This window comes from Cetorhinus maximus, chromosome 6 (assembly GCF_964194155.1).
Source record: "Cetorhinus maximus chromosome 6, sCetMax3.hap1.1, whole genome shotgun sequence".
In the NCBI taxonomy this organism is placed as follows: Eukaryota; Metazoa; Chordata; class Chondrichthyes; order Lamniformes; family Cetorhinidae; genus Cetorhinus; species Cetorhinus maximus.
Window position 1 is genome coordinate 75763702 of NC_135884.1, and position 20559 is coordinate 75784260.

The following is a 20559-nucleotide window of genomic DNA, read 5'->3' on the forward strand; positions in this document are numbered from 1 at the left end:
ATGTAGCAGCAAGATCAGTGTTTGGATCTTAACAAAAAATCATTAATTCTGCTCCATTACTCAATGCTATTTGCTGTTGCTGATGTTTCCGGGTAAGTTTTTGAACTGGTTGCTAACATGACCCTCTATTAATTCTCCCTGTCCCTTTGTTACTAGATGATACATTTGCAGATGGTGTTGAACTGAAAGAGACGAGCTGTGTCACCAAGCAGACACAATACTACTTTGGCAACAACAGTAGATCCTACAGCAACTTAATTGACTGCAGCAACTGCTCCAGGTTGGCAACTGACACAAGGAAATGGTCAATGGCAACTCCCATTGAACCAAACCTAACTTTAAAAGAAAGGAACATGAAGATAAGTCACAACAACTAAATGATTTTAGTTTCCCCACTGGCCCAGTATAGTAAAGTGACCACCTGGTGTAATTGAACTCAACCAGCCAGAAAATCCCAGGTTTGACTTCTTATCTGTACTAGGTTAACTAATCTCAACCAATGTCAGAAAAAGAATGCTGCAGTTGGCCTCAGTGCTTCTTGGCTGAGCGAGGGGTACAGGGAGAGTTAAGCACGTATGTCTGCATATCAAGTGAGGATAGGATTGGATTGACTGTGTTGCCCCTCATAGTCAAATATCCACCCAACACTTAAGTGTGAGAGGAGAAAATTGTCATGGCTGATGAATAGGAGAATTGCTGCTCCATACTGCCTGGGCAATATAGAATGGTCACAGCACAGAAGGAGACCATTGAGCCCATCGTGTCTGCATTGGCCTTTTGAAGGAGCCAACATCTTGATGGCTCTACACTGAAACCTATGCAGAGAAGGTACTTTGGTACAATGACCACTTAAGCTCAGTTTTAATGTTACAATTTGACATGTTTTAATGACTATCTGACAGCAAGGATCCAATTCGTGCCCCAATCCACCTCCTTTGCCCAAGAGTCAGCGCTACCTGGTGTAGCTTAGGAAGAGATCTACTGATCATTGAAACAGGAAAATACTTCACATATCAAGAAATCCAAAGTATGCCCCTTTTAATTAAAGAAAGTAATTCTGCTGTGCCACTTCTGCATCTCCGAGAATGGAGCTCTCAACCATTACATCTCTCAATCTTTATATCTTAAGTTGCCTCAAAGACTTTTTGGGTTTCAAATACAACAAAGATCTTGTCAGAAATGGTTCTGTTCAACTCGAGTAAGCCTCTCGACCAACATTCACGTGTGGCTGTATCAGTACAACCACTGCAGACCGTCAGTAAAGTTTTCTGTCTTGTCACAGGTTTTACCACGCACAGAGATTAGCAAACACCAACCTTCTGTTCGTGGTGGCAGAGAAGCTAACCTGTAGTCAGTGTGACCGAAGCAAACTGATTCAGGCTGAGGTGCGATGTATCCTGTCATTAAATATCTTTACATAATTCCACATAGAGCTGGTAGCAATAGCTCACCACCCAAGGAAGCCAGGTGTGAGGGGTTTCCAGTGACCTGGTATGAGGGGTTTCCAGTGACCTGGTATGAGGGGTTTCCAGTGACCTGGTGTGAGGGGTTTCCAGTGACCTGGTGTGAGGGGTTTCCAGTGACCTGGTGTGAGGGGTTTCCAGTGACCTGGTGTGAGGGGTTTCCAGTGACCTGGTGTGAGGGGTTTCCAGTGACCTGGTGTGAAGAGGGTCCAGTGACCTGGTGTGAGGGGTTTCCAGTGACCTGGTGTGAGGGGTTTCCAGTGACCTGGTGTGAGGGGTTTCCAGTGACCTGATGTGATGAGGGTCCAGTGACCTGGTATGAGGGGTTTCCAGTGACCTGGTGTGAGGGGATTCCAGTGACCTGGTGTGAGGGGTTTCCAGTGACCTGGTGTGAGGGGTTTCCAGTGACCTGGTTTGAGAGGTTTCCAGTGACCTGGTGTGAAGAGGGTCCAGTGACCTGGTGGGGGGGAGTTTCCAGTGACCTGGTGTGAGGAGGGTCCAGTGACCTGGTGTGAGGGGTTTCCAGTGACCTGGTGTGGAGGCTCCAGTAACTTGCTGTGTGGGGTTTCCAGTGACCTGATGTGATGAGGGTCCAGTGACCTTGTGTGAGGGGTTTCCAGTGACCTGGTGTGAGGGGTTTCCAGTGACCTGGTGTGAGGAGGGTCCAGTGTCCTGGTGTGAGGGGATTCTAGTGTCCTGGTGTGTGGAGGCTCAAGTAACTTGGTGTGAAGGGTTACCAGTGACCTGGTGTGAAGAGGGTCCAGTGACCTGGTGGAGGGGTTTCCAGTGACCTGGTGTGAGGAGGGTCCAGTGTCCTGGTGTGAGGGGTTTCTAGTGTCCTGGTGTGGAGGCTCCAGTAACTTGGTGTGAAGGGTTTCCAATGAGCTGGTGTGAGGGGTTTCCAGTGACCTGGCGTGAAGAGGGTCCAGTGACCTGGTGGAGGGGTTTCCAGTGACCTGGTGCGAGGAGGGTCCAGTGACCTGGTGTGAGGGGCTCCCAGTGACCTGGTGTGGAGAGGTTCCAGTGATCTGGTGTGAGGGGTTTCCAGTGATCTGGTGTGAGAGGTTTCCAGTGATCTGGTGTGAGGGGTTTCCAGTGACCTGGTGGAGGGGTTTCTAGTGACCTGGTGTGAGGGATTTCCAGTGACCTGGTGTGAGGGGAGTTCCTGGGACTTTAGCATTAGCAGGTTCCAGTGACCTGTTTTATTTCATTCATTCACTGGAATTAGGCACCAATGACAAGGCCAACATATATTAGCCATCATTAATTGGCCTTGAGAAGGTGGTGGTGAGCTGCCTTGTGGAAAAGCTGAAGTTTGTGTATGCACACACACCCAAAGTGCTGATGGGAGAAAATTCCAGGATTTTGACCCAATAACAGTGAAGGAACAGTGATATGCCAGTATTTCCAAGTCAGGATGATTGTGACTTAGAAGAGATGATGTTGAGCTTCTTGAGTGCTGTTGGAGCTGCACTCATCCAGACATCACACTCCTGACTTGTGTCTTGTAGAAGGTGGACAGGCTTTGTGGAGTCAGGAGATCATTTATGTAGCATAGAATTCCCAGCCTCTGACCTGTTCTTGTAGCCACAGTATTTATATGGCTAGTCCAGTTCAATTTCTGGTCAATGGCGACCCCCAGGATGTTGATAGTGGGAGATTCAGTAGTAGTAATAAAAACAGCAAAATCTTACATTTCTGTAGCGCCTTTGGCATTATAAAATGTCCCATGGTGCTTTACAGAAGCGTTATGGAACAAAATTTGACACCAAGATACATAAGGCAATATTAAACCAGATGACCAAAAGCTTGATCGAAGGGGTCGGTTTTAAAATGCATCTTAAAGGAGGAAGGAGAGAAAGAGAGTTAGAGAGATACAGGGAGGCAATTCCAGAGCTATAGGGCCAAGGCAACAGCCAATGATGGAATGGTTAAAATCACCAATGCTCAAGATCCAGAATTGGCACAGTGTGGAGATCTAGGTGTTGTTGCAGGGCCTGAGGAAATTACAGAAATAGGGAGAGGCTGTTGTAAGGTGTTGGGCATAATTTGGTAGGTCTTATTAAGATACTTGTAGTGTTAACTACCAGAAACTATATACATATGTACAGTAAATGTCCAAGCTAGAAGCTGTCTCCATGCTTACCTCGACACACGTCTGTGTCCAACAGTACACTGACTCCTCGGTGCAGTCATGTGTTCTCTTACATCGCTGTGTGGTCAGTGCTGTACTCAGTCCCATGTTAACCCTTTATGTGCCAGACTCATACTACAGAGGCAAGGCCATGGTGGGATTTAAAAACAAGGATAAGAATTTTAAAATCATGACATTGCTTGACCAGGAGACCAGGTAAATCAGCGAGCACAGAGGAGATGGGTTAGAGGAACTTGGTGCGAATTAGGTCATGGGCAGCAGAGTTTTAAATAACCTTAACTTTGTGGAGGGTAGAACATGGGAAACTAACAGGACTGCATTAGAATAATCAAGTCTAGAGGTAATAAAGGCAAGAATAAGGATTCAGCAACAGATAAGCTGAGGCAAAAATGAAGCCTGACAGTATTCTGGGAGTGAAAATAGTGATGGTGTAAATGTGTGGCTGGAAGCTCATCTTGGGGTCAGATGTAACACCAAGGTTAGAAACAGACTGGTTCAGCTCAGACAGTTACCAGGGAGAGGGATGGAGTCAGTGATCAGGGAACGGAGTTAGTGAAGGGGACAGAAGATAATGGCTTCTGTCTTCCCAATATTTTATTGGAGGAAATTTCTGTTCATCCAATACCTTTTATCCTTTCATGGGATGCGAACTTCGCTGGCTTGGCTAGCCTTTATTGCTCATCTTGAATTGTCATTGGGAAGTTGATGTTGAGCTGCCTACTTGAACTGCTGTGATCCAACTGATGTAGGTACACTGCATTGCTGTTAGGAAGGGAGTTCCAGGTTTTTGACCCAGTGACAGCGAAGGAATGGAGATGTTTTTCCAAGGATGGCGTATGACTTGGAGGGGAACTTTCAGGTGGGGGTTTTCCCCTGTGTCTGCTGCCCTTGTCCTTCTAGCTGGTAAAAGTTGCAGTGGAAGGAGTTGTCAAAGGGGACTTGACGAGTTGCTGAAATGCATCTTGTAGATGGTACACATTGCTGCCACTGTGTGCCAGTGGTGGAGGGAATAAACGTTTAAGGTGGTAGATGGGGTGCCAAACCAGCGGGTTGCTTTGTCCTTCATGGTGTCGAGTGCCTTGGGTGTTGTTGGAATTGCACTCATCCAGGCAAGTGGGGAGTATTCCATCACACTCCTAACTTGTGCCTTGTAGCTGGTGGACAGGCTTTGGGAATTCAGTAGATGATTTGCTTACCCCAGAGTTCCCAGTCTTGTAGCCTGCTCTTGTAGCCACAGTATTTATTTGGTTGGTCCAATTAAGTTTCTGGTGAATGGTAACCCCTAGTATGTTGATATTGGGGAATTCAGTGATGGTAATACTGTTGAATGTCAAGAGGTGATGGTTAGACTCTCTTTTGTTGGAAGATGCTTATTGCCTGGCACTTGTGTGGCATGAATGTTACTGCCACTTAGCAGCCCAAGCCTGAATGTTGTCCAGGTCTTGTTGCATGCAGGCACGGACTACTTCAGTATCTGAGGAATTGCGAATGGTAGTGAACGCTGTGCAATCATCAGTGAACATCCCCACTTCTGACCTTATTATGGGGGAATGGTCTTTGATGAAGCAGCTGAAGGTGGTTACGACTAGGACACTACCCAGAGGTGCTTCCCACAGCAGTGTCCTGGGCTGAGGTGATTGGCCTCCAACAACCACAATCATTCTCCTTTGTGCTACATGTGACTTCATTCAGTGGAGTTTTCCCCCTGATTCCCATTGACATCAATTTTACTCAGGCTCCTTGATGCCACACTCGATCAAATGCTGTCATGATATCAAGGGGAGTCACTCTCACCTCACCTCTTTTCAGCTCTTTTGCCCATGTTTGTACTAAGATTGTAATGAGGCCTAGAACCGAGTGGTCCTGGTGGAACCCAAATGGGACACCGGTTATCAGGTAATTAGTGAGTAAGTGCTGCTTTCAACAACACCTTCCATCACTTTGTTGATGATTGAGAGATTCATTCATGGAATGTGGGTACTGCTGGGAAGGTCTGCATTTATTGCCCTTCCCTATACAATAGTGGCTTGCTCGTCAATTTCAGAGGGCATTTAAGAGTAAACTATTTTGCTGTAGTTCTGGAGTCACAGGTAATCCTTCTCCAAAGGACATTAATGAACTTGATGGTGTTTACAACAATCTGGTGTTTCGTTGTCACCATTACTAATACTAGCTTTTTAATCCCAGATTTATTTAATTAACTGAATATAAATTCCCCAGCTGCCATGGTGGGTTTTGAATTCATGTCTCTGGATTATTAGGCCAAATCTCTGGAGTAGCACTATGCTACCATCTCCTGGTGTGAGGAGGTTTCAGTGATCTGGTGTGGGTGTGGGGGGTGGGGGTTCAGTGATCTGGTGTGAGGAGATTCCAGTGATCTAGTGTGAGGGGATTCCAGTGACCTGGTGTGAGTAAATTCCAGTGATCTGGTGTGTGGGGGTTTCAGTGATCTGGTGTGAAGAGATTCCAGTGACCTGGTGTGAAGAGGTTCCAGTGACCTGGTGTGAGGAGGTTTTAGTGACCTGGTGTGAAGAGATTCCAGTGACCTGGTGTGAGGAGGTTTTAGTGACCTGGTGTGAAGAGATTCCAGTGACCTGGTGTGAAGAGTTTCCAGTGACCTGGTGTGAAGAGATTCCAGTGATCTGGTGTAATGAGGTTTCAGTGACCTGATTTGAGTGTGTTCTGTGACCTAACGTGAGGCAATCCAATGCTTTGTTATAATTAAGATTGTAACTGTTCACTATTCCAAATAAGTATTAACTAATGTAAGCAGATTCCTGGTCCAAGTCAACTATTTTAGATGGCTGTGTATCTATTTGTCAGATTTTGCTATCTACAAATTCTTGCAGTTGTGATTACAACAACAATTGTTCAAGTTAGATACATGATTGCCAGAGTTAACTTTTCAGGTTGATGGCCTTTGGGTCACAGACTGAAATGCTAACTCTGGTTCTCTCTCCACAGATGTTGCCTAACCTGCTGAGTTTATCCAGCGTTTTCTGTTTTTATTTCAGATTTCAAGCATCCACAGGATTTTGCTTTTCGATTATCTGATTGTCAGGTTGATTCTTGTCAACTTTGATCAGATTATAGTGATTGAACATTAACCTCACTCCTCATTGCCAATTATGTATTCCCTCTTTTCTCCCCTGAGGCAGCGCACCTCAGTCCTGTGCAAGTAGATTGATGCAATGTCTTCAGTCAAATGGGGTCTTATAATACAAGTGAACCATACAACATTAATGTTCATTCCTGAGCCACTGTATCCTGTTACTAGTGGTTTGACTGAGGATCAGCAAAACTCTTGACCTAACTCAGAGGCAGATTGAATGTTGGATATGTCCAGCTCCTACACCAATCAGAGTGAAGGGATTTTTGGGTTAGTTTTTCTGATGTTGATAAACAGTCAGGTTTCAGCTGATAAAGCTACATAACCATACATAAACCACTTAGAACATTAAATAGGGGAGTTAGGTGGACTATCAAATATGGCCTCTAATTCAGTACTTTCACATGGGCAATCAGGCAGCATGGTCCTGAGCTGGACAGATAATGCAAACTGGTGATCGAGCACAACAAAGGAAAGGGGGGATTGTTCAGCCAAGGTGCTAACTTTTATTGACAATTTAGACCAATCCTTTAACATAGATCAAAGGACATTCTCTCACTTTCTTTCTCTCTCCTGCTCTCTTTTCTTCTTTTTGTCTGGGCAGGTGGAAGGGTTATCAGTGGGAGAGCATTTTGTTAGTAGTGATGACAATTTGGTCAGATTTCAAATATTTAAGGAAAAGGATAAAAATGGACCAGGGGCTGAAATTTATAGGCCACCCGCACGTGGGAAACAGGCAGGTGGACCTGTAAATTGGGGCGTCATGTCGTTGAGAGTGAAGCCGGTGGTCCATCAGCCCCTGCACTGTCTCAATTTTATGGACAGTGGGGTAAGCATCAGGTGGGTTGCCCACGTGTGAGCAATTAATGCCCTATTAAGAGTCTCATCGTGCCGTCGCTCGTATATAATGAACAGGAGGAGAGGCCTGCACCTAACATGTAGCCCAGCAGGTTTAAACCTGTGGTCTGCTGGTTTAATGAAAAGGGATGGTTGCCTCCTTCCCAGGCCCCCTGTGTCAATCCGAGGCCCTATCCCAAAGTTCTGCTTCCCCATCTCCACCCTCCCTCCCCCACCCTGTCCAACATGACCTTCACTCCCCCCTTGTTGGGGTGTATCAGCCTGGCCCCAGTGAGATATCAGACTTACCCAGGTCCATTGCTGAATGCCATCTCCCTGGCCTACGACCGCTCCTACTTGGCACTACCAGTGACCTCCAATTGGCTGGCAGCTCTGTGGGGCGGGACATCCTCCTGGAGATGGACAGAAGTCCCACCTCATACTAATTAAAGGGCTGTTGCCCAAAAAATTAAATCAGGACAAAGTCGGCTAAGCGGAGGCGGGCTTGGCTTCGAAGTACGGGGAGCCCACCCTCAGCATATAACCCAGCCCTAGGAGTAAAAGTTTTAAATTGGGAAAAGGCTAAGTTTAGTTAGCTGAGATATAATTTGATAAAAGTGGGCTGTAAACAGCTATTATTTAAAAAGAACTTGAATATGCACTTGAAATCTTAATTTGTACGAAGTCCCCTTCCCCTATCACCCCTGTGCTCCCTGACCTACGTTAATTGGCTCCTGGGCAAGAAAAGTCTTGATTTTAAAATTCTTATCCTTGTTTTCAAATCTCCCCATGGCCTTGCCTTTCCCTATCTCTGTGATCACCTCCAACACCAGAACTCTCCAAGATATCTGTGTTGCTCTAATTCTGGTCTCTTGTGCATCCCTGTTTTTAATTGCACCACCATGAGTGACCACACCCTCATTTGCCTAGGCCCCAAGATCTGCAATTCCCTCCCTACGCCTCTCCACCCTGCTTTCTTCCTTTCAGACACTCCTTAAAATTATTTGATCAGGCTTTTGATCATCTGATCTAATACCTCTTTATGTGGCTCAGTGTCATACTTTGGTACTTAGGTATCATATTTTGTTTTGTAACGTTCCTGTGAAGCACCTTGGGACATTTTATTACATTAAAGGTGCTATATAAATATAAGTTGTTGCTGAAGTACTGTAGCCTACATCACAGGCACGATGGGCCAAACGACCTCCTGAGCTGTAACATTCTATGATTCTGTAATCCCAACTGTGTCAGCCCCACACAATCCAACCAAGACTCAGTTCCACAGAATCTAAACTGTACACAATCCAACATTAACAAAGGTTCTACAACATAACATGTACACCTCTCCAAGTGATAACTAGCTCTAGTGAATGACTCTAACCAGGTTACAGTGATTTTTACTGATAGTTAATTTAGCTGAACAGTGAAATCTGGTTGCTTGTTACCACTCAATCAATATTTAAATTACTGAAGTTCCATGAAATAAACAGAAACATTACAACATTTGCAGAAAACCCTCATGCATCAAATTACAAGAAGCCTGGAGGTGAAATAATCAATAATGTTTCCACCACATGCAATACCTCCGTTGAGATTTCCAAATCAATGCCAGTTACACTGGAATGTCACATGGATGTTACCAAATGACTTGTCAATAATGTCAGGTCCACCAATCCATCAAAGCTTTCAAACTAAATCAGACTGATTTTGAAATGTAATGTTCAACAAAACCCAAGATCCCATCAATTTTTCAGATTTAAGACCATATAAATTATAATCTTTGTGAAGCCTAATTCAACTAAAAGCCAGGTACTGATCAATGAATTTCACTTTCTTCAGATGTAGGAGAGTGCAGCATACTAGTTTAATGACTTTCTCAAGTCATCAAAAAATCAAGTCCATGGAACACAACAATTAAGATCTACAGTAAGAATCTCACACCAGGATCTCATTTCAGGGACAATATCACTCTGATCAATATTGGGTCTGAGATCACTGCTCTGTCCAAACTGAGATTGGTCATCCGGCCACGTAGAACGAAGCTTTGATTTTTTTTCCTTGGCTTGACAGACCTACCTAGGTTTAAAGGGCCCTATTACATCCAATTTTCTCACCTGGAGGTGGGGGTGGAATAGAGTTGGGCAAATCATAGGCAGCCATGGGGTGGGGGGCAGGAGGCGAATGCCAAGGTGGACCAGTTAGAAAACCTGCCTCAGTTCTCTGGGACTTCGTCCCAGGTGTTTTAGAAGCTGTTAGGCCTCTAGCCCTCACCCGCACACGCCCTCACCCCGTACACCCCCTCACCACACCACCCATTCCCCATGCCTACTCCATGCTAACTCATGCCCTCCCACCCACATTCAATGCCATCTGATACCTCCATGCCTTTTCTATTCCTTCCACGCCCCCTCTATTCCCTCCATGCCACCGCTATACCACCTCAAATCCCCATACCTCCTCATAGTCCCATGCCACCTTCATAGCCATGTACCCAGTATCCACTATGGGCAGGCACGGAGCCATGTGGAGATGAAATTGAAATTAAACTTCTAACAATCTCATCGAGCTCTCACTCATACACACTTGACACTGAAAGAAAACTGTCATTTATGAAAACCATTCAAAGATTTTAAATCCCCTCAAGTGTTCAATTTGTTGTAGCAACAAACAAGCTTCTATTCAAAGCTTCTATTCACATCAAGGAAAACTAACCCTTTAATAACTTCTTTAAACTGTCAATCAAAATGTGAACTCAGAAACCCCTACTGGGATAAATGCTTTTGTAGTTTTTGAAACTCACCCAAGCACTCATAATAACTTCAGCTCTAATAACAAAGGGAAATGTCAACAATGAACTCTATCGAAATTGCAGGAATAGGTCGTAATGTTTTTTTTCTGACCTACACCAGATGGCCTGTCAATCAAAGGCAGATTTTTTTTTTAACTCTAACCGACACCTTCAATCTGACATTTTTATTTTTAAAGATCTGGGGATTTAAGTAACCTCAAATCATGACTTTTAAATGGACCTTATACACTCTTCCATAAATTCACAACTCCCACACTGTAAGTTAAAGCCCTTGGAATAGTAAAAATGTTTGAACTCAGCACTAATTTCACATAGACCGGCTGAGTTTGGGTTTCCCACCTGTGTGATTTTCACTCAACCCCCTTCCTCCTGCCAGCAAAAATGGGATCTGTTGGAAATGGGTGTAGGACTTCTGCATCCAGGTCCCACCCGCCAATTTTAAAGGTATCTGGAGTCAGCCCAACTCTACAAAAATCCAGTCCATAAGCTTTTATTGGTAATTTGTAAAGAAACTCAAAACCCACAATCTTTCCCGCAAATGCAAACCAATGCAAAAACTAATTCAATACCGAAACTACAAATTCACAGAACATTCTCTAGTGCTCAGCATCACCAGTCAGTTGTTTAGGACCTTGTATCTCTTAATATCTGAGTGTATCCTATTGCTCAATCTCCAGTTAAACAATGGCATGACCTGGGGATCATAACAATAGATGGACTCTAGTCAGGTGAAACTGATTTTTTTTTAATTCTTTACATGTGATGTGGGTATCACTGGCTAGGCCAGCATTTATTGCCCATCCCTAATTGCCCTTGAGAAGGTGGTGGTGAGCCGCCTTCTCGAACCAATGAACTGATTATGATACAAGAAATATATAAATGAACATATGAGATACATCTTTAATGGGCTAACCTTACACGTAAACAGTGTCAGAACTAACTATCCATAACTGACTCTAGACTACAGACGGTGTTTATAACTCAGCCTGGTCTCTCTGTGCCTCCCTTCAACTGCCTTAGAGAGTAAGGTCTCTCTGTCTTTGCCTCAAACCTTCTGAGGGAAAGAAAGAGGGAAAAGGAAGAAACTTTTTTTATTCTTTCATGGGGTGTGAGCTTCATGGGCGATGCCAAGCTTTGTTGCCCTTGAGAAGGTGGGGATAAGCTGCTATCTTGAACCGCTGCAGTCCATGTGGTGTAGCTACAACCTTAGTACTGTTAGGGAGGGAGTTCCAGGATTTTAACCCAATGACAGTGAAGGAACGGAGCCATAGTTCAAAGTCAGGATAGTGAGTGTCTTTAGAGGGGAATTTGCAGGTGTTGTTCCCATATGCCTGCTGCCCATGTTCTTCTAGGTGGTAGAGGTCATGAGTTTGGAAGGTGCTGTCAAAGGAGGCCTGGTGAGTTGCTGCAGTGCATTTTGTATATGGTACACACTGTTGCCACTGTGCATCAGTGGTGGAGGGAGTGAATGTTTAAGGTGAAGGATGGGGTTCCAATCAAGCAGGTGGCTTTGTCCTGGATGGTGTCGAGCTTCTTGAGTATTGTTGGAGCTGCACTCATCCAGGCAATTGGAGATTATTCTATCACACTCCTGACTTATGCCTTATAGATGGTGGACAGGCTTTGGGCATTCTGCAGGTGAGTTACTCGCTATAGAATTCCCAGCCTTCTGATCTGCTCTTGTAGCCACTGTATTTATACGGCTGGTCCAGTTCAGTTTCAGGTCAATGGCAACCCCCTGTATGTTGATAGTGGAGGATTCAGTGATGGTAATGCCAGTGAATGTCAAGGGGAGATGGTTAGATTCCCTCTTATTAGAGATGGTCATTGCCTGGCATTTGTGTGGCGCAAATGTTACTTGCCACTTATCGGCCCAAGCCTAAATGTAAGTCCAGGCCTTGCTGCATTTGGGACACAGACTGCTTCAGTATCTGATGAGTCACGAATGGTACTGAACATTGTGCAATCATCAGCAAACATCCCCACTTCTGACCTTATGATGGAAGGAAAGTCGTTGATGAAGCAGCTGAACATAGAAATATTTACAGCTGAGAAAGAGCTGTTCATCCTAACCCCACTTTCAGTTCCGGTCTGTAGCCCTGTTGGTTACAGCACCTCAAGTTCATATCCAAGTATTGAGGGTTTCTGCCTCTACCACCCTTTCAGCTCCTGAGTTCCAGCACCCCACCACCCTCTAGGTGAAAGGGAACATTCCTTAACCCCTTTCAATTTCTTCTCCCAATTACTTTAAATATATGCTCTCTGGTTGATGACCTCTCTGCTGACAGAATAAGGTTCTTACTATCCTCTCTAGGGCCCTCATAATTTTATACACCACCATTAAATCTCTCCTAAGCCTCCTCTGTTCCAAAGAAAACAGCCCATACCTATCCAATTTTTATCATAGCTACATCCTTGTAAATATCTTATGTACCCTCTCTAGTTTGATCACATCCTTCCTGTAAAGTAGTGACCAAAACTATAAACAGTGCTCTCGGCATCTTCTAGCCCCTTGCAATTATGCATGCTTGGCTAAGAGCCCAGACTTCCATTAGTCTGTTGAAACAGCTGCACATAAGGGAAAACATTACTGGATTGACAACTTTTTTCTCTTAGATCTATTTGTCAATGGCTCAGTGTTTATTTACACAAGATAAAGAGGTGTCGAGTGATTCTAGTTTCTGCCACTGATCCTTTAAAGGTCTGGTTGATTGACATTTTTATAGGGCTGTGGTAACTAGTTTTTTTTAAAGAAAGTTATAAGTGGCTGTTTTTTAAAGATTTTCCACACATACCATTTTATGAGGTTCATTGGCACTGTACAGTGTTTACTGAGTGAATGGGCATCCAAGTGCTATGAGTTGACATGGGAGGGTATGAGCGGCTTTTGGGGGTGGGTGAAGGGGCATGGCTTAGCATGGAGGTATGAAGAGTCATGGGGAATGGGTGGAATGGCATGGATGGAGCCTGGGGAGTTCATGGAGTGGGGGTGGGGGTGAGAAAATGTGAGGAGTAAGGATTAGAGGGCCTAATATTGAAAAAAAAAACAAGTCTCATAGAACAGTGGTAAGCCTTTTAACTATCCCACCTCAGCACTCGGCAGCCTCTGTGGCTGCCTCTGAACTGTTTCCGGGGTTGGCGGGCCCAACTCCAGTACACACCCACCCTCGTGGAATGAAAATTGCACCACTCAAGGCACTTTTTCCCAAGGTGAGCGTGCTGAGCTGGAAAATTTCCCGACTCCCGCTATCCACCTCGAACATGAAAATCCAACACAGTGTGTTTATCTCATCCAATATGACACACTCCTCTTCCTTAACTACAATGTCTTCATCATCCCCCTCTTTTGTGAAAACAGACACAAAATATTCTTTCAGAACCATGCCCAGGTCTTCTGCCTCCACAGACAAGGGCCCTATTCTTTCTTTAGTTATCCTCATGCTCTTTATGTAGTTATAAAACAAATTTGGGTTTTCTTTGATTTTACTTGTCAATATTTCCCATGGTCTCTCTCTTTGCTTTCCTAATTCCTTTCTACTTTTACTGCTTTTTCTATAGCCCCTGAGGCATTCTGCAGTGTTGTGCTCTTGGTATCTGACATAAGAATCTCTTTTTTTTTTTGCCTTATGCTACCCTGTATTTTCTTTGACATCCAGGGGGTCTCTGGACTTGGGAGTTTCTTTGAGGAACCATTTGTTTTTTGAGCTTTCAATATCTCCTCCTTTACTGCCTTCCACTATTCTGACACTGATTTTCCTTTAAGTAGATGCTTCCAGTCCACTTTTGCTGAATTACATCTCAGTTTAGTAAAACTGGCCAATCCCCAATTGAGAAGTTTTATCCTTTCCCATAACTACTACAAATCTAATTGAATTATGATCACTATCACCAATATACTCTTCTACCTGCTCAGATTCATTCCCTAAAAACTAAGGCCAGAACTGCCCCTTCTTTTGTTGAGCTTGCTACATACTGGCTACAAAAGTTCCTCTGAACATATTTTAAGAATTCTGTGCCCTCTATACTTTTACAGTGATTTTATCCCAGTTAGTATAAGGGTGGTTGAAATTGCCTACTATTACTGCCCTATTGTTTTTAGCACTTCTCAGCAATTTGCCAACAGTTTTGAACTTCTATCTCCCTCTGACTGTTTGGGTTCTATAGTATACTCCCAATAGAGTGATTGCTCCTTTTTTGTTCTTCATTTTAATCCCTCTGGCCTCATTTGCTGATCTTTATAGGATTTCATCTCTCTTCACAGCTGTAATTGTTTCTTTAAGCAATATTGCGACCCCCCCCCCCACCCCCTTTTTATTCCTCTCTCTGTCATGTTTGCAAACTCTGTAACCAGGAATGAGTTGTCAATCCTGCCCTTTTAGTCTCATTTCATAAATTATATCATATTTCCAAGTGCCTACTTGTGCCCTCAGCTCATCTGCCTTATTCACTAGACTCCTCCACATTGAAACATGGAATCATAGAATGTTTACAACACAGAAGGAGATCATTTGTCCCACTACGTCCATGCCAGCTCTCTGCAAGAGCTACCTGGCTATGTAGAAAATTGCCCAGGTATGTCCTGTACACAAAAAGCAGGACAAATCCAACCCGGCCAATTACTGACCCATCAGTCTACTCTCAATCATCAGTAAAGTAATGGAAGGGATCATCAACAGCGCTATCAAGTGGCATTTTCTTAGCAATAACCTCCTCACTGATGCCCAGTTTGGGTTCCGCCAGGGCCACTCAGCTCCTGACCTCACTACAGTCTTGGTTCAAACGTGGACAAAAGAGCTAAACTCCCAAGGTGAGGTGAGAGTGACTGCCCTTGAGATCAAGGCAGCATTTGACCAAGTGTGGGCATCGAGGAGCCCTAGCAAAACTGGAGTCAATGGGAATCGGGGGGAAAATTCTCCGCTGGTTGGAGTCATACCTAGCACAAAGGAGGATGGTTGTGGTTGCCAGAGGTCAGTCACCTCATCTCCAGGACATCACTGCAGGAGTTCCTCAGAGTATTGTCCTCGGCCCATCCATCTTCAGCTGCTTCATCAATGACCTTCCTTCTATCATAAGGTCAGAAGTGGGGATGTTCGCTGATGATTGCACAGTGTTCAGCACCATTCGCGATTCCTCAGATACTGAAGCAGTTCATGTCCAAATGCAGCAAGACCTGGATAATATCCAGGCTTGGGCTGACAAGTGGCAAGTAACATTCACACCACACAAGTGCCAGGCAATGACCATCTCCAACAAGAGAGAATTTAACCATCGCCCTTGACATTCAATGGCATTACCATCTCCGAATCCCCGACTATCAACATCCTGGGGTTACCATTGACCAGTAACTGAACTGGATTAGCCATATAAATACTGTGGCTACAAAAGCAAGTCAAGGCTAGGAATCGTGCAATGAGTAACTCACCAGCTGATTCCTCAAAGCCTGTCCACCATCTACAAGGCACAAGTCAGGAGTGTGATGGAATAGTCCCCACTTGCCTGGATGAGTGCAAATCCCACAACACTCAAGAAGCTTGACACCATCCAGGACAAAGCAGCCTGCTTGGTTGGCACCACATGCACAAACATTCACTCCCTCCATCGCCAACACACAGTGGCAGCAGTGTGTACCATCTGCAAGATGCACTGCAGGAATTCACCAAGGATTCTTGGACAGCACCTTTCAAACCCATGACCACTACCATCTAGAAGCTCAAGGACAGCAGATAGATGGGAACTCCACCACCTGGAAGTTCCCCTCCAAGTCACTCACCATCCTGACTTGGAAATATATCGCCGTTCCTTCACTGTCGCTGGGTCAAAATCATGGAACTTCCTCCCTAACAGCACTGTGGGTGTACCTACACCACATGGACTGCAGCAGTTCAAGAAGGCAGCTCACCACCACCTTCTCAAAGGCAAATAGGGATGTGCAATAAATGCTGGCCCAGCCAATGAAGCCCACATCCCGTGAATGAATAAAAAAAAACTCAGCTAGTCCCACTCCCCAACCTTTCCCCATAGTCCTGCAATTTTTTTCTCTTTAATTGTTTATCCAATTCTCTTTTGAAAGCTATGATTGAATCTGCCTCCACCACCCTCTCTGACATTGTATCCTGATCCTAACTAGTCACTGTGTTTTTCCTCATACCACCGTTAGCCTCTACCCATCACCTTAAATGGACTTACCCTGATTATCGACCCTCTGCAATGGTAACAGTCTCTCTCTGTCTAGACCTCTTATGATTTTGAACACCTTTATCAAATCTCTCAACCATTATTAATATACAATTAAGCACTATCACACTCCTTTGTTGTCTATTTTCTAGCCTTTCCCATCTTCCATAATCACATAGTAATTTTCTGCCTTCCATTTCCAACTTTCTTCCCTCCTTTCTGAACCTGTGCTGATGTTCCCAATCCCCTGCCAAACTAGTTTAAACCTTCCCCAACAGCACTACCAAACCTTCCCATGGTGATATTGGTCCCAACCCTATGGAAGTGCAACCTATCTGGCCTGTACAGATCCCATCTCCATCAGAACGGTCCCATTGCCTCCGGATTCTAAAGCCCACCCTCCTGCACCATCTCTCCAGCCATACTGTTCCATCCGCCTATTTCTATACCCACTAGTGCATGGCCTTTGGAGTAACTGCAAGATTACTATCTTTTGAGGTCCTGATTATTAATCTCTTTCCTAGCTCCCTAAAATCTGCCTGAAGGATCTTATCCCTCATTCTACCTATGTTATTGATATCAATGTGGACCATGACTGCCGACTGTTCACCCTTCTGCCTCAGAATGTCCTGCAGCTTGAACCTGGCACCGGCGAAGCAACATACCATCCTGGAATAATGTCTGTGGCCACAGAAACACCTGTCTGTTCCTCCAACTATTGAATCTCATATCACTATTACTTTCCTAACCTTCCTCCCTGTCCCTGTCCACCTAAAGGAACCCCAGAGGAACCATCACCCTCACCAGCATCCAGAATTGAATACCAGTTAGAGAGCGAGATGAACTTAGGGTACTCCTGCACGACCTACCTCTTTGTCTGTTGGCAGTCATTCATAGACTGTCTGCCTGCACACTCTTTGGGGTGACTACCACCCAAAACATACTACCCATGTCACTCTCAGCCCCTCAGATGCACACCGTGGCACCAGCTGAGTCTCAGGCTCCAAAACCCGGAGCTTGAGCTCCTCCAGCTGATGATGCTTCATTCCTCTGTGGTTGACCAGGATACAAGAAGCATCCTGGAGTTCCCACATGGCACAGGATGTGCACTCAATGGAACTGAGGTGCCCTGCTAAGCTTCTGCTTATTAGATTACTACCTGAACTTTCAAAACTAAATATAAGACTAATACTGTACTTAATCTGAAAACACACCGATCAGTTCCTTGTGCTGACATTGCTTCAGGTAATTTTTTTAACCACTCTTCCTGATGTTCAAACTCACTTCCCTCTTAGCCTATATTTATTCATAGATTCTTTTTAGAATATTTAACTATTTAGTTAACATGAAAATACAAATGCTAACCACTAAAAACACTAAACAATAAATATAATACTTATCAGTAACTTACCTGCTCCACTCCACACTCTGCTAACTGTGATCCCACATTTCTATGAGTTTTTACCTCTGTTCCTCTGGTGTCTGCCACTTCCTCTGCTGCTGCCAGCTCTCATGCGCAGTTTAAGTGTGCTACTCTATTCACGATAGCCTGTGCATTTGGAACTGGGTACGGTTTGGATAGTGTAGGACTGGCTGCAGTTTTGATTTCTGTGGGACTGGATGCGGTTTGTTTTGCATGGGATTGAGTACAGTTTTCGCTATCTGAGCTGTGTACAGTGTCTAGTGTCACGAGTTCCTTAACACTTTTGCATTCAGCTGATGGACCAGATCAATGTGAAGAGGTGCTGAAGCCTCGGTATCGGAAAGGGCCTGAAGACTGTTTTGATTACAATGCAGCAGTAAGTATTGTCATAAATCCCCATTCATGAGATAATAGTCTGAGAAGATTTTATCAATTGCTGTTTCTCCTGAAGATTGGGGGCTTATTGATTTACTTTGTGTGACTGTTTAATTTTGGAATGGTAGATACCCAGGCATATTTCTTCTTATTCTTTCATGAGATGTGGGCATCACTGGTAAGGCCAACATTTGTTACCCATCCCTAATATCTCCTTGAGGGGCAGTTAAGAGTGAACCACATTGCTGTGGATCTGGAGTCACATGTCGGCCAGACCAGATAAGGATGACAGATTTCTTCCATTAGTGAACCAGATGGGTAGTTTCATGGTCACCATCACTGAGTCTAGCTTTCAATTCTGTTTTTTTAATTAACTGAGTAAATTTAAATTCCACCAGCTGCTGTGGTGGGATTTGAACCCACATCCTCAGAGCGTATGTGTGTGTTTGTGTGTCGAGGAGCAGGTGGGGTGTGTCTGTGTATATAGATGGAGGGATTTTAATAAATGATCAATGACTAGGCATGGGTAAGTTGATCCCAGAACTTGAAAATAACGTATGAGTAAAAATCGATGATCCTGGGTATTTTCTTTTTCAGAAGTCTGATGGAAGTGTTTGATAATCTTAAAGGTTTTTCCACACTGGATTCAAAGAAGCTGTATAGAGTTTAAGCATAATGGGCCATGTTTCTTCTGAGAAGCTGTCCAGTCTGCACCCCATCATCTCCTGGGGAATCTGTCTAACCTTGACCCCACAGATCTCCTGGGGAATCTGTCTAACCTTGACCCCACAGCTCTCCTGGGGAATCTGTCTAACCTTGACCCCACAGATCTCCTGGGGAATCTGTTTAATCTGTACCGCACAGATCTCCTGGGAAATCTGTCTAATCTGTGCCCTACAGATCTCCAGTATAAATGTATCCTGTTGATTGTGCACTGTCTTATTTACCAATGTTACTTTCTGGTTTAACTAGTTCCCTTTCTGTTTCATTGAAAATGACTTTTTCCAGTCATACACATTTCCTGCACTTTTCAGTTTTGCTATTCAATCTAGTTATGGTTTCATAGGATCATAGAATTGTTACAGCACAGAGGGAGGCCATTCCACCTGTTGTATCCGTGCTAGTGCCATTCCCCACCTCTTCCCAAAAGCCTTGCAAATTTTTCCTTTTCAGAAATGATCCAATTTCGTTTTGAATGCCTCCACCACAATATCAGGCAGTACATTCCACTCCTATACACTTGCTATGTAAAAAAGGTTTTCCTCATGTCACCATTGCTTCTTTTGGTGAGACCTTGATCTGTACCCTTTGGTTCTCGATCCTTCCATCAATGGCAAGTTTCTCTCAATCTTCTCTGTCCTGTCCCCTCTCACAGAACTAGATCCAGCATCATCTCTTTCCTTGTTGGGCTGACAAGATACTGATTTAGTCAATCAATCTATCAAAACTACTCCCATTATTGGCCACCTACTCTTAACCCACTCCCCATCCTTCTTTGGATAATTAAGGTCACCCATTTTATTATGGTCTTGTTTGTTCCTGTAATCTGTCAACATACCCTCATATTTCCTTTCCACTGTGTGGTAATCGATAACAGACTCCCAATAGAGTAGTTCCCTTCTTATACATAAACTCAAACCAAACACGCTGATCTTTCCCACCATTCTCTATATACCATGCCTATCTTTGATTAACACTGCCACTGCCTCCTCCCTTTGATAAGAACACAAAAAATAGGAGCAGCAGTAGGCTATTCAGCCCTTGGAACCTGCTCTGCCATTCAATAGAATCATGACTTGCTCTACCACAGGGAATAGTTGCAAAGTATTACAAAATATTTACAGCCCAGAAACATTCAGCCCAATAGGTCCCTCCTGTGTGAATGCTTTATACAAGCCTCCTGTTTCCATCTAACCCTATCAACATATCCTTCTATTCCTCATGTGCTTATCTAGCTTCCCCTAAAATGCATCTATTCTAACCACTCTCTGGGTAAAGTTTCTCCTGCATTCCTTATCATTTCTTATATTTTTGGCCTCACCCGCAAGTGGAAACATCTCAGCATCTACCTTATCAAACCCTTTTATCATCTTGAAGCCATCCATCAAGTCACCCATCAGTCTTTTCTACAGAATAGAGCCCCAACCTTGAATTATATTTTTGAGCAGGGGTCCCATTATCTTTCCTGCCACTGACATTAAGCTAACTGGTCCC

The 20559-nt window shown here is 44.2% G+C and overlaps 1 protein-coding gene across 3 annotated transcripts in view; it reads left to right on the forward strand.

Moving 5' to 3' along the window:
- The window catches only part of cacna2d2a (calcium channel, voltage-dependent, alpha 2/delta subunit 2a), a 991061-nt gene that overhangs the window by 967987 nt on the left and 2515 nt on the right, over positions 1-20559 (forward strand). For all 3 annotated transcript variants that reach the window (XM_078543862.1, XM_078543864.1, XM_078543863.1), the window contains 3 exons: positions 157-280; positions 1283-1392; positions 18264-18346. In XM_078543862.1, coding sequence (XP_078399988.1) covers positions 157-280; positions 1283-1392; positions 18264-18346 — 317 coding nt within the window. The remainder of the gene's footprint in view (positions 1-156; positions 281-1282; positions 1393-18263; positions 18347-20559) is intronic.